At 40.2% G+C, this 14,087-nt stretch overlaps 1 protein-coding gene across 1 annotated transcript; it reads left to right on the top strand.

Moving 5' to 3' along the window:
- Positions 1-3,416: 3,416 nt before the first annotated feature.
- On the top strand, positions 3,417-13,281 carry mafk (MAF bZIP transcription factor K). The gene is made up of 3 exons (XM_022739356.1): positions 3,417-3,526; positions 9,842-9,920; positions 10,000-13,281. Exons 2-3 carry the CDS (start codon positions 9,876-9,878, stop codon positions 10,435-10,437), a joined length of 483 nt encoding a protein of 160 aa, XP_022595077.1. The 5' UTR covers positions 3,417-3,526; positions 9,842-9,875; the 3' UTR covers positions 10,438-13,281.
- The last annotated feature ends 806 nt before the right edge of the window (positions 13,282-14,087 follow it).

Below are 14,087 nucleotides of genomic sequence, written 5' to 3'. Positions count from 1 at the left end.
AAACGGCCTGTAAGAACCCAGACCCCACAGCACGCTGATCTAACGAAAACTCAGACAATTCTGCTGCACATGGTCCGCTGTTTTTGTTTTGTTGGACACAACGGGTGTATTTCAGGTCATCTATGTACACTGCTGCCAGATGGACAGTAATTGGGTGGTATGGCATTGACTGAGCAGCTGGATGTCTGACTGATGTAGAATATCAGTGTTTATCCCACAGAGACTTGTTTCACCACTTTTCATTTTCTTTGCTGACTCCTCGAAGATTGTGCAGAAAACAGAAAACCTACACAATATACCGGCACCATAGTCTTCTTTCTGTTTTATAGTTGGTCTTTATTCTATATTTCCCCTCCTTTGTCAAATTACCATCTCATATAATTTCATTTCATTTTACTCTTAACCTAATGTTACATAATCCAATTCGGTCCAATCTCACCTCATTTTTCTCATTACAGCTCATTTTATCTCTAATGTAAATGTAATGTAATCCAGTCCAATCTAATCAAATCTCATCTATGATCATCCCTTCTCATCTAATCATATCTCTAATTTAATGAAACCCAATCTCACATAATCTCTAATATAATATAATGTAATCTCATTTAATATCATCTCCAGTTTAATCTCATCTAAACCTATCTCACCTCTATTCTAATCCAACATAACAGTTTCAACTCACCTCATTTTATTCGTAATCAAATCAAATCAAATCAAATCCCATCTCATCTCTTCCCATCTCATCTCTATTCTAATCTTATGTAACTCAGAGATGAGATGAGATGAGATATGATGCAGTTAAATTAAATGAGACTATTATACTGTAATCTAATATAATCTATTGTAATCAAATCTCATCAAATCTCCTGCTACTCTAATTTAATGTAATCCTGTTTAATTATCCCACCTCTAATCATCTCATTTCATGTCATGTCATTCCAAATGAAGTGTAATCAATTCTTATTTCATGTATTCTCAATTTTATCTAATTTAACATAACCCAGTTTCATGTCACATCATTTAATCTAATCACATCTCCATTTCTGTATAGTATAATAAACTGATTATATAAAATAAACCCAATCTCATTTAATCAAACTTCATCTGCAATCTAAGTTAATGTAAACCAATCTTATCCCGTCTCAAATCTGTTCTAAATTAATGTAATCCCTCCTAATTCTATCTCATCATATCACATCTCATTTCCAATCTAATGTAATCCAGTCTCATTGCATCTCATTTAACTTTATCACATTACATCTATGATCTGATCTAATCTAATCTAATCTCCTGTATTCTCACCTCTCTTGTAACCTATTGCAACCCACTCTTACCTCATTTCACTTAATCTCATCTCTTTTATAATCTGCAATACATCCCAACTCAAATAATCTATTCTGATCTAATCTCAAATCGAATCTGATGAAATCAGATCACATGTCGTTTTATCTAGTCTGAGAATTCCTGCTCGGTGAATTCTCCTAATTTAGAACATCCCCTTCCCAACACAGCTGTTTCACTTTATCGAGAAAATACAGAAGCAAATGAGAACTGGTTCCCCAAATGATGCTTGCGTTTGTCTCATTACAGGAAGGCTACACAAAGGAAATGGTGGGTTGTTGTTGTTTGTGGTCAAAAAGTGTGGTAACACAAGGTTAACTTGCTCCAGATGAAAGAACCAGGCCCATCATCTCTAGTAAATGACTGATTCCACATGTGTTGTATCACTAGCTGTAAAGCATGACACTCTTGCTGGAAGTGGGCCATTTTAGTTTGTCCAAAGGAGTATTACTCCTGTGACTCAGAAAAATCAATATTCAACATTTTTTGTCTAAAGTCAATTCTTTGGAAAAACAGTAAAAGAAAAACCTATACTCACAAGGAGAGAGACATCCATACAGAAGTCTTTTTTATTTATTTTAGCCTAAATAGCCACACAATTGAAATCGAATGCAACATTTATCAACTATCTACTAGTCATCTATGAGTCACACTTTATCTAAAGGTTAAAATGACATCATGCATCTAAGACGATGTGTGTGGCTTTATTTGTCTGTGTTTCCTCTTTTGTCTCTCCTTTAAACATATGACAATAATGGAACAAAAACGCTTTTCTCCTGAAATGGTCAATTACAAACTACAACTACCTCCAGGGAAACCACCTGTGCTCCGATGACAATAAGGTCATGCTGAGGTTTTGGTGAATGGACCACTACAGTTCACTATGTAATTTCTGTCGATTTGTATTTGTTATGGAAGATATTTGACAGTTTAACTTTTTCTGTGTTTGTGCTGTCAGCATAAATGTTGTCTTCACAAACTGGCTGACAGAGATGAACAAACAATACAACTGCTGTATTTCACAATGGTTCTGGTCTATAATTAAAGTAAAGAGATTTGGCACCTAATTTTGTCACTGAGAGTACACAGGTTCCAAGTCCAGATGTTTACCTGTGCTGATCTCAGCTAAATGTTCAACATTATTTCAAACATGTCACAGCTTTGCATGTCAGCAAATCTCACATATTGACTTGGCTGGGCAACATTATTACTCATATAAGCTATGATGAAAAGTGATCTATTTCTGCCATGGACAGCATTTCCTGCAAGAAACTTATAGGTATTTCTCATAATCATGGTCCAGTCAGCAGAAAAACAACAGCGGGTAAGTGTATTTTCCTCCTTCTTAGCCGTTGTCTGAACTGTGTAACCCACAGTGTTTATAGTGTAAACACTCCTCATCTGTTTTTAACAGGCACCATAGTCTGAGGCAACTTCAAAGCTAGGGTTCTCTTATATCAGCGAAATGAACAGGGAAAACCCATGCCAGGGCAGCCCTTAAAAGGCTACTGACTTAACATATTTACATTCAGTACTTAATTACCCAGAATAACCTGTGACGTTACTGGCAGTAGTGCAGTTAAAATAAGAGAAATCCTGTGACTGCTGGGCTACTACACCACATACTTTCCTCAGGAATGGAATGCTGCTGCTGCTGCTCCCAAGTCAGATGGAGGGAGGAGGTGGTTTTCTCTCAGTTAATGCACATTTTTTGAAGACCTTGTAGTGTAGACCTGACCATAACAGAGTGAGAAGAGGAGACTGTGAGAGCAGCAAGTTTATGATTTCCTTTTGAAACTTATGAGTTTTTTTTTTTCTTTTTGGCGGCACCGTGAAGTGACTTTGTACAAATTAGTTTTGTAAAGTAAGCAAAAGCAGTCGCCAGCAGTATCTATCTTCTATTTATGGCCTCCCCCCGGCCCCCCTTCCCAGACTGACGTCAGCAGAAAGTTATTTTCATGAATGGAGGGGGCGGTCACGAGGAATCGGTGACGTGAGTGCTTGCGGAAGCAGAGCGTGGAATGTTGGTACATTGTTGTTGTTTTGTAGTTAATTTAGTACGAGGATACACCGCTGCTCGTCCGCTGGACGCTCTACACCAACTGTGTCAAGTTACTGCGTCGCCTCTATCAGGACCCTACTCCGCCACTTTTTTTACGCATTCCGGTCCGGTCCGTCCACAGAGGTGAGGTTGTTTTTTTTTTTTTTTTTTTTTTTTTTTGGGGGGGGGGAGAAGATGTTTTGACATTCCCTACAAAATTGCTGAAGTTTCTCACGGTGACATATTGGAGCATGCGGACAGGCTTATGTTGTGGCCACACTTGCTCGTCATGTAGGGTACAGGCTAAATTTTGATGTCGGTTATTATGAAAGTTGATGTTGACTTTGTAGTTTGTTTAGTGCGGACACGTGTTGTGTTGGAGTAACATAACACAATGCCGCACAAAAGGTGGCTCAGAGCTCGACATAGTCGCGTAGAAGAGGTGAAGGAAGAAACAGGCAAAATAAGTAAATCTACTCTCTACTTTATTACTATTTTGCCGAATTTCAGTCATTCACTTGTAATTTATAGGGAAAAAGATGATTTGAGTTCATGTGACAGTGAAATCTAATATAGCTTACCGTTCAAAAAAATGTCATAAACTTGACAAATTCTGCAACGAGCACAGAAAACGTGAACACATGCGTATTCAACACATTTAATGAACAATGTATTCAAATCTCACACTATTTTGCCTAACTAGATTAAAACCGACGTCACTGGGACGAATATAATGTTATATCTTTAACTTAATGTCTTTAAGTTTATTGTTACAAAACGTAATAATAGCACAGGCGACTACTACTGAGTTATAATAAGATATAAATAGTCTGTTTTGTTTGTTGGGGTTTATTTATAGCCTACTTCTGAGCTTTTGGGGGAAAATGGAAGTGAAATAAACTTAAGTGGCTGCTCTGTTGAAACAAATTCTTATAAATCATTTTCACATCCTCCTTTATTTTCTTGCACTGCAATATATTTCAAGGCGGGATTTATTACAGGCTGCTATAGCTAATGCAAAATACCAGCCTTCTTTTGACATTGGAAACAACACGTGGTCTGCATTTTAGACATGTGGGACAAAGGGCACGATGAGAAGTTAGACCACCAGGGCTGAATGGCCTACACAGGAGAAAAAAGCAGTCACGGAACAGCAGGAGGAGTGCATATTTCCACAAACAGTAAATCACTCTGGAGACAGAAAAGCCTTCATCTTATCTTTCTGTTTAGCTATCATTTCTGGGTTGATATAAATCTTTATGACTTGAGTAAAGATAAGAAACTGTGTCATGAGAGTACAATTATTTTTTGATAATTACCTAATAACAATAACGCAATTTTACATCAGAAATATCACTGCTGGGCTACCTTGTTTGTTTGTCATGTGCCCTTGACTAAATAACTTGGACTTTTGACCTTTAAAAACGATTGTGATTAATAAATGGAAAATATTTGTCTTTGAGTAACTTGTTCCACTTCGATGGCCACAGTTTTTTGCCAAAGGGGGCTTTTCTGATTCACTGTTGTCTCTGGTTGGTGCACAGTGTCGGCTGCTCTCAGGGGCGGTGGGAGCGGATGCACTCCTCTGTCATGAGGTTAACATGTGGTTAAATCTCCAAACTGATGATGTCTTCTCTGGATAGAGAAGTTACAGTGGCTGACTCATTTTGCCACCACAGTAGTGTGTGACAGTGACAAGGCACATCGGGAGAAATTCCCATGAAGACACAGGATCTAGTTTAGTTTGTATGCCCTTTCTCATTTTACTGCTCTGTGGTGATTAATCAAAGCGACACAGAATGCAAAAACGTTGTGGTGGAGTATTGTGAAAGTGAAATAGCTGTGGTTCGTGATGCGATGACTCAGAGGGGACACGTTCACTATGGTGTATTTTGCTCCTCTTACTGGAATAATAAAAAAAAAGTGTAAAGTTTTGATTATTGAATCTGGAAGCTGGCGATTTTATACACAGGCGAACATGCCGAGCAGAGTGTATACAGGCTATAACAGTTTTATTGTGTCTGAGACTGCTCAGTCTGCCACCCACAGTGATTTGCATCCTGTCTTTTCCTGCTTCTTCTGTCAGAATGACTAGATCTCGACCCGCTGATTTCACCTCACCGTGGTCAGAGGTGTGGCAAGTGTCGAGCTCACTCATCTATTTATTTTGTGAGATCATGTTATTGGGAATTCCTTCAATAAGGCAGACTTGCTGATTCAATTGTTTTCCTTTGTAATTTCCTGATTCCACCGTGACTCAATAAACTGCACATCCACACCAACACAAACACACACTTTACAGCTCCACAACACTCAAAATGTATGGTTTTGCTGTCGCTTCCTGTTTGTGCCACTGCCGAGCCAGCTGTTTTGAAGGAGAAGCACTGAAATCTGGATAGTACTGGATTATTATTAGCAGTGTTTTCAACTAAAGATCTTTGGTTTGTTTTGGTATGTCAGGCTGGAAAGTGAGGAAATGTGATGTAATGTAAGCTTTTGGGGAACAGAATATTAATATTTTCCCTAATGCTTCCCATATTATTGGTTCCCAGGTTGTAAAAACTTGGGTAGGTATGTCTTTTTTTTTTTTTGCATTCTTGACATTTCTAGTGTCCCAGTGTCCCTGTTTGGGAGAATATCTTTGCTCAGATATTCGCAGAGTTCTCCTCCCTTTCCGCACAAACGTTCCGGTGCTCATGCCAACCATTTCCAAGGTTCTCTGTACTTTTCCTTCCTCCCCATGAAACAACGGGATTTTCCAGGAAACGTCAGATCGGGAGGGTGTGATTCCCTGCCGCTGGTCGTCGCTTTTACCAGTAAACAGCATGACTCACTGCTCAGCTATGCTCTCCATTTCCTTCACATAATATCCCACCAAATGTGCTGCGCTGGAGAAAGAGCAGAGCGAATGCGCGCCCCGGTCTGTGGAGAAACCTCTGCAAAAAAAAAAAAAAAAAAAATGCAAGAAAAGCAAGAGTTTTGTGAGAGGAATGTATCAGACTGTCGAGGGCAGCAACATGACAACGTTCTGCTCTCCTACTACCAAACTGTGTAGAAAAACAAAGAGCCCAGACAAGCCAACTCTGCATTTATCACTCGAGCATGAGCGCACAAGTCTTTGATATGCTGTTTATTTTAGGAGAAGGCAGGGCCCCACGGTTACCTGCTGTAACTGAAGTGCAGCCTTGAACTTGGCCAGATGCCTGACTTTAAAAATATAAACATTTGCAATCAGCGAACAAAAAGGTACATAGGTTCATATGGAGTTAGTATATACAGGATTTCATGAATTTGTTCTTTAACAGCCGCTCAGTTTCATGTTGCTTTGTGCAGATGTAGAATCCAGCCTTTTCTTGTTTTCCTGTTTGCTGGTATGACGGTCTTGAAAAGGGTCAGTTCATCTTCAAAAAAAAAAAAGTAGCGGCTCTCCACATCAAATGGAACACTGGCTTAACAATCGAGCGTAACCATGAAATGTGTGTACATGGTTTGTAATAGACAGTTAGTTGAGAAATAACTCTCATGTTACTCCTTGGCTAAAATCTGCATTGTTGTAATGGTCTGTCAATGGTGCATTACTCCTCAAAGGAGCATCTTTTACGACTGAAACATTATAGTCTGCTGTTTGAGAGAAGTAGAAAAGTAAAGTGATAAATAGACCATTTTGTTTACAGTTCCTTCATCAAAGAGGGGTGGTGGACTCCTGAGTTGCACACATGTGCACACAGGCTGCCTTTGATTTGTTTGGGCAAGCGAAAGACGTGCGACTCCTCTGAATTCCAGACATTTTGTGAATTTTGCAGCCGTTGTTTTACAAGTGGGATTGTCTGAACTCCACCCCCATAGCTGAGTGCATCGCAGGACATATTCAGACTGCATGTTCCTTCTCTGCCGAAGAATTGCCTCTGTGCATGTGAGGGTTTGCACATGTGTGTTCACTCAGGAATGTAGTTTTTTTTGTTCTTTACCCGCCATCTGCGGCCTCTCTTTGGAGGTGTTTTTCGCCAGCTCCTTCTCTTACTGTTATGGAACAACTACGAGTAGTTTCTTTTTTGTGCTAGAATGGGAAGACGTGATTTATCGTCTGTGGGGCAAAATCATAAAGAGTTGATTTGGCTGGGTAATACAATTGCTGTTTTTCCTCTGAGGAAACGTTGGCATTTTGATCAGGAAAACCTTGGCTCTGTGTTAGTTGCAAAAACATAAGCACATGCCTAAAGAATTTCAGAGAAACAACCTGACCTCCTGGTTCAAGCTGGAGGCCTGTTGTATGAAGGGAGGGAGGCCCCACACCACTTTTCCATGGTTTTCGCAAGGAATATACCCAGGGACCCCCTCTGACGCAATACCACTTAAATTAGGCTATTTAGGCCAACTTGCTGTCGAGGAATGTTTTATTTGAGTCGATCTGCTGAAATTTTAATTATGCAATTCTTTGCTGCATGTTTTGCAAAATGAATCAAGGACATCGGAGACAGCAACAGATGTTCTCTAATTCTCTTAACAGGAGTTTATGTGGCTGGAGGTTTAGCTGTTTTTTTTATTTTTTATCTTCACTACACAATTGCTTTCAGTCAGCATCTGCAGAGTCCTGCATTAGCACTATCTGTAGCCATATGATGTAGAAACGTGATAAATATCCCAAAAGGAACAAGCCACACCCAGAGTATTTTTCTTCCATGAAAGCTGCTGCTAACTGGACTGCAGAGAATATTTGCCCTCTTACCGAGGTATCGCTTATCGCATGCTCACTTAAATTGTTTAGTTGGCAGAAATTTGTGTCAGCACTGTGGGCTAAATATATCCACCAGAGTTAAATAAGGGCATAGAGCAGCTCAGGAAAGCCCAGTGTAAGAGGATCCAACCAGCCCTGAATCGATAGACTACATTGTCTCACAGCAAAAATACATCAGTGACTATAAAGGAAACTATTTCTCTGTGACACTCTATCTCCAGGAATTTTCCACATGCATATCTACGGCCGTGTAAAGTTCAGCATAACTGTAAATGTTATGCTGATGTGATGATCTGTTTTAATGTCTGTGATGAGGAGGCAGAGTGGTGTGGACTGGCTGTGTCCCTGCAGACCCAGAGACATTCACATAAATCAAAGGAAGTAACAGGATAAAGAGAAAGATCACAGACAAACTGATGGATCTTTTTTTTTTTTCCCCCTGTGCAGGGTACCTTTAAGTTATCAGGACAAGTTAGTGCCTCTTATTCGTCCTATGTATAGGTTGTGTTTGCGGTTATGAATGAGACTTGTTTATCCTTTTGGTGACCATGTGACTCACACTCCCACGCCCATTCGCAGGGTGTTTCCATGGCAGCAGTCGAGCATGGAACAGTGCACTCGTAGTCAGGCTGGTCTGCAGGTCCTGAAATGGAGCCTTGGGGGGATGTGTGCCTCTCACAGGATCACAGCTCAGCGCTCTCGCTTTTTTTGGCCGTGGCGGCAGTCTGGAAAGCATGTGCCTCACTGTAATGAGTACAGAGAAGCTCTTCTAAAAACTGCCCCAGCAAAAATCACATAGGCAGAGAGCTTACATGCAAAGTCCTATGGAGAAGGAGAGGCAGAGAGAGAGAGAGAGAGAGAGACAGAGAGAGACAGAGAGAGACAGAGAGAGACAGAGAGAGACAGAGAGAGAGAGAGAGGTTGCCTGTTTCTAATCTCGCTTGGTCTAGTGAACTACATTGTCAAGGCTCTCCTCCTCTTACAAGTAAATAAAGGCGCGCTCCAGTGCTGGTGTTTTAACGGTATCATGCTGCCCTCTACTGGTGTGTGTGGCACTACCACCACACAGACACAAATATTGACACATGACATAACCCTGGAATGTTGTTGTGATGTCTTCAAAGTGAAGTTACAGGGGAGGAGGGACTGGAGTCAGAGCCAGTTTCTCTCCAATGCCGTGCTCAGTAGCTGCAACGTGCAATAATACGCACAGGGGGAAGATGTGTTCAGATCTGTTACTGATGTAAAAGTATCAATAGAGTAATTGAAATGTACTCAATTACAAACAAACGTCCTGTATTCAGAGTCTTGCTTAGACAAAATGTACTTGAAGTGTCAAGAGTAAGAGAACTCATAATGCAGCATATATCACCAGGGAGGGATATATTATTACATGTTGTTTTATTATTACTGATGCATTAATATGTAAGCAGCATTTTAATGTTGTAGATGGTCAAAAGGGAGCCAATTTCAACTATAAACTTCAGGTAGTTACATCTGTAACATTACATGATATTTAAGTGACAGTGATGTTTTTTTTAGTTTGAAAGGTCCAATATTTCCCTCTTAAATGTAGTGGAGTACAAATTGAAATATTCAAATTAAATATATATTTCTCTAAATTGTATGAGAGTACAGAGCTTGAGCAAATAATATGGCAATACACTGTTTCACTTGATTGAAGTGATGTAGTCACTTAGTTTCTTCTTCTCTTTACTTCTCAGTGTGTCTTCTGTGAGATTCTGGCCAGTTGTCTGCATGCAGGGAATGACGACTCATTTTAAGACGAGTAAAGCTTTAAAGGTAAGTGTGCGAAGTCTGAGGAGTGTTTCATTGGACATAGTCATGCTCTTGTTCCTCACCCTCTGCTCATGTCCTGCAGGTCAAGAAGGAGGTAGGCGAGAATGCCCCCGCACTCAGCGACGATGAGTTGGTGGCCATGTCCGTGCGGGAGCTCAACCAGCATCTGCGTGGGCTGACCAAGGAGGACGTCGTGCGGTTGAAGCAGCGGCGACGGACCCTGAAAAACCGGGGCTACGCCGCCAGCTGCCGCATCAAACGCGTCACCCAGAAGGAGGAGCTGGAGAGACAAAAGACAGAGCTGCAGCTAGAGGTGGACAAGCTGGCCCGCGAGAACGCCAGCATGAGGCTGGAGCTGGATGCCCTGCGAGCCAAGTATGAGGCCCTGCAGTGTTTTGCCCGGACTGTGACGCGCGGGCCCCTCTCGCCGGGCAAGGTGGCCACCACCAGCGTCATCACCATCGTCAAGTCCGCCAACCACAACAACTCCAGCCCGACCCCGTTCTCAGCTCCCTCCTAGTGTCGACAGGACTGGGCTCTCTTTCTCCTGCCTGGTCCTTCCCGGTTCTGACCCCGCCTGAACCCACTCATCCTGTGCTGAGAGGACGCTCAGTAGTTAAGACTGAAGGATGGAATGGGGTGGCAAGCTCTATGTGATGTTATGCTGAATTCACAACTCTGTCTCCTTCCTTCTGTCTCTCTTACACAATCTACATTGTCTGTGCACTGTGCAACCCCCCCCCCCTCTCAGACCCCCAGCACCGGCAGGGTAATGGGCCTCTGTGACCCTACCTCCCTGACTGATAGCAGAGATTTGCTTTTACTCCAGTGTGAAGAAGTGCTTGATATGCCTTAATGTGGCAGCAGTGGCCTAAGACAGCTTTGATACTTATTGCTATTAAGCATAAAACCTGAGAGATTTAAGTAATGTATATGTGACAGTCAAGCTATTTACAAAGCCTTTGCCAAATTGAGCATTTGAAGCTGTTGCCTTGAAAAGGATCTATGATTGATCTGTATAAATTATTATCTCACATGTAGTTTAACACACAGAAGATTTGTTGTGAGGTCAGGTGGACACCTCTTCATAACCACAGTTACCAGTGGTCTGCAACCACATGCCTTTAAGAGCCAGCCAATCACAGCACTGATGTTCCTCTTCTCTTTCAGAAGGTGTAAAGCAGTAAAAAAAAAAAAAATCACCTGTTGAAGTGAAATCCTCTACATGACCCCTCATGGTCCGTATGGAGCTCTGCATTATGCAGCATTATGACCAAGGGCTCTAGTAGTGATACAGGATTGTTTATATTTCTGTCCTGATTATGCAAAGTTTTGCACAGTCTTCAGTCATGCCAAATAGTTTAGTATTTAGTTTTAGAAAATAGTCAGTTCTCTCCAGGAAAAATACATTTTTCAGTTACATTTTTCACTAGTTTGAGAACTTTAAAACTCCACCATTAGGTCAGAAGTTGTATTTAAATCTTTGCTAGAATATATTGAAGAGGTTCTTTTGTGCATTTTTGTCAACCTACTTGCAGACACCTGCAGGGTGGAGCACATCTGATGCATCTTAAATTTGCTGTCATAATGGCTCATCCATGTGCTGACTTGTGCTTTGTATCTTGGTTAAGAAATTGTGGAATTTGTCAGTGTTTGTTTGTCTTCAATGTTTGTTGAAGACATTGGAAGCTGTTGGGAAGGTGCTACATGTGATCCTGTTGGTGTCTCTGTAGCCCTGTTGAACAGAGAAATGATTCACAGTTTCTGCTTATATTATTTTGAAATGCATGAGAGTTGAATTATACTTGATTTCAACAGAAGGGAGACTTGGGAGGACTAAAATGTAAAACCTGAAAAATGATTAAGGATAATTTTGGGCCAGATTTGTTTGGATTGAGCAGATCTGACGTTGCCCAGTGTCTCATTATAAAGCACTTAAAAGAAACTGTTAAGCTACAGTATAAAAGAAAACAATTCATAGGTAAATTGAGTCCTAGAATTGGAGATGATGACAGATAGAAACTACTCTTGCATTTCTAAAGTTACTGGGGCTCAAGTGCATGATGATTAAATGTGGTGTGACCACACTTAGCCTTAGGATGGTATACTCTCTGATAAGTATGCCACAGCACTTACTGGGTGATGTTTTGCCTCTTTCCTTTACATGCCACTCTTAGGTAGGTAATCCATATTGGATATAGTGTAATGAGAGCGGTCCTTAAAAGTGAAATGCAATTCAACTTACTTCCTGTATATTACAGATTACCGAAACAATAAAGCTCCCACTGCCAACGTTGTTACTTCACATTGAGAAATCCGTCCAAATAGAAATCATTCCTACTGCTGGGTCACGAGAAGTGCTGCTGCCGGTGTTGGTAACTCTGAAACAGTAGCTATTTACTTTGCTTTTGACACACTCTTCTGCAAGAGAACTCCTGACGCCCATCTCTAGAAATAGTGGTGTCACGACAGTTAAATGCAGTAAACACCTTTCTCCTGTTGTACGTTTTGAGATATTTAAATATGAAAGTCACTTGAAATAAAAAGCCGTTCTTACCGAGGATCCATTCCTAATTCGGAGTGAAGTCAATAGAGATTGTTCATGTCAGGATTTTCTCTTGGCTAAGAGGACATGACTGTTCTTCCCCTGTTCCATAGCTGCAAAGAACAGTATGGGGAACTTTGCTGCTGTACAACCTGCTGTGATTTTTAAGCAGGGGCATTGCTGTGTTCTTACTCTCATTTTGTATTTTCACTTGGTTTCTATGTTGATACAACCTATGTTCTCTTTCTGATACTTAGTTTTATATGCATATACAGTATATAAAATATATATATTACATATTTTTCTATATTTATGTCTTTTACTATCCTGGGAGTGGTGTGATTATGTAATCATTCTTTGAAGTCTAATTATGTTGATGCTGACCCTTTTACCCGAATAAGTTGTATTCACATTTACAATGAGAAAACTATTCTCATAACTTAAGTCTTCTTTGTGAGTATTTATACCCCGTGAATAGTTCTTCTCAGCACATTTACTATTTGTCTAATCCACGAATTGGACAGACAGTGACTAGGGTTACATATAGGCTGCAGTTAGTTATCTCTGAACGGTCAAGAATGAACTGTTTAAAAAAACAGGGGAATTACATTCTGACCGCTAGTTCACACTGTTAGTAAAGAGCGCATGTGCATCTGTCATATTTTACATCATAACTTTTGGAATATTGGAGCGAAAAAACAGACAATTAAAATGTATTGAAGCAAGTCAATCTATCTATGCAAAGGAATTCACATACTTTAAATAATTTCGGGATCATTTAGATGGAAAGTTATACCAAACATCTACTTTACCACCAATTGGTCTGATGTGATCAGATTAGCCTCATATAAACCAAATGTTCAGCTCTCATTTTGGACTTTAATTGAATTAATTAGAATATTTCATTTAATAAAAGAGACAATTTTCTCTTAAAATAGAGAGTTAACCTGCATGTAAACCTAGTTAGTCATTACTGACTCTAAGGTAGACTTGGTAAAGTTTTCTAAAGATGACAACTGATTTAGTTGACAGTTTCAAATGATGATGATGATGATGATGATGGTAATGCTTTTGAAACCGCTAAGAAACCTTACCTGAAAGTAAGTCCAAAGCTGCTACAGACTGTCCACCCAGACCTGTTAAGTCTAAGGTCACAGAGTCAGAGGAATTTATAGAAAAACACAGTACATGTTTACATTAGTCAATTCTCAGACAAGACAATACTGCTCAAAGCATTTTCTGAGAACATTACAATGACCTCCTTGTGGGAAAGTTTCAGAACCTAATGCTGTTTTACCCAAATGAGGCTATTGTTTTCATTTCAGCACTTATTACTGTATTTGGATCTGAGGTTAACACACCTTAAAAATAACTCTGAAAGTGTATATTTCTGTACTGTGCCAGAATAGAAGACAAACCTCCCCGCAGGTGAATTAAGTACTCTGTTGTTAAACATACATCCAGTGTGACCCAGCAGAGGTCCGTTCATGCTCTCAAACACATGTTTCCCTGAGGTTATCTTACCACAAGTCAATAACAACACACATTTTCTACAAGGCACTTTTTTTCACAACAATAAAAGCAGACCTGCAAAAAAGTATTATGCAGAAAATGAATAGTTTATG

The sequence above is a fragment of the Seriola dumerili genome, unplaced genomic scaffold (genome assembly GCF_002260705.1).
Source record: "Seriola dumerili isolate Sdu_G_001 unplaced genomic scaffold, Sdu_1.0 BDQW01000044.1, whole genome shotgun sequence".
Taxonomy (NCBI): domain Eukaryota; kingdom Metazoa; phylum Chordata; class Actinopteri; order Carangiformes; family Carangidae; genus Seriola; species Seriola dumerili.
Note: the sequence above shows the minus strand (reverse complement) of the source record. Positions and strands in the feature narration are given on the sequence as shown.

What these genes read in the sequence shown, in the direction of transcription:
- mafk (XM_022739356.1), top strand. Translation starts at nt 9,876, where the DNA reads ATGCAGGGAATGACGACTCATTTTAAGACGAGTAAAGCTTTAAAG. An exon ending in AGACGAGTAAAGCTTTAAAG is followed by an intron (nt 9,921 to 9,999) that starts GTAAGTGTGCGA and finishes CATGTCCTGCAG; the next exon opens with GTCAAGAAGGAGGTAGGCGA.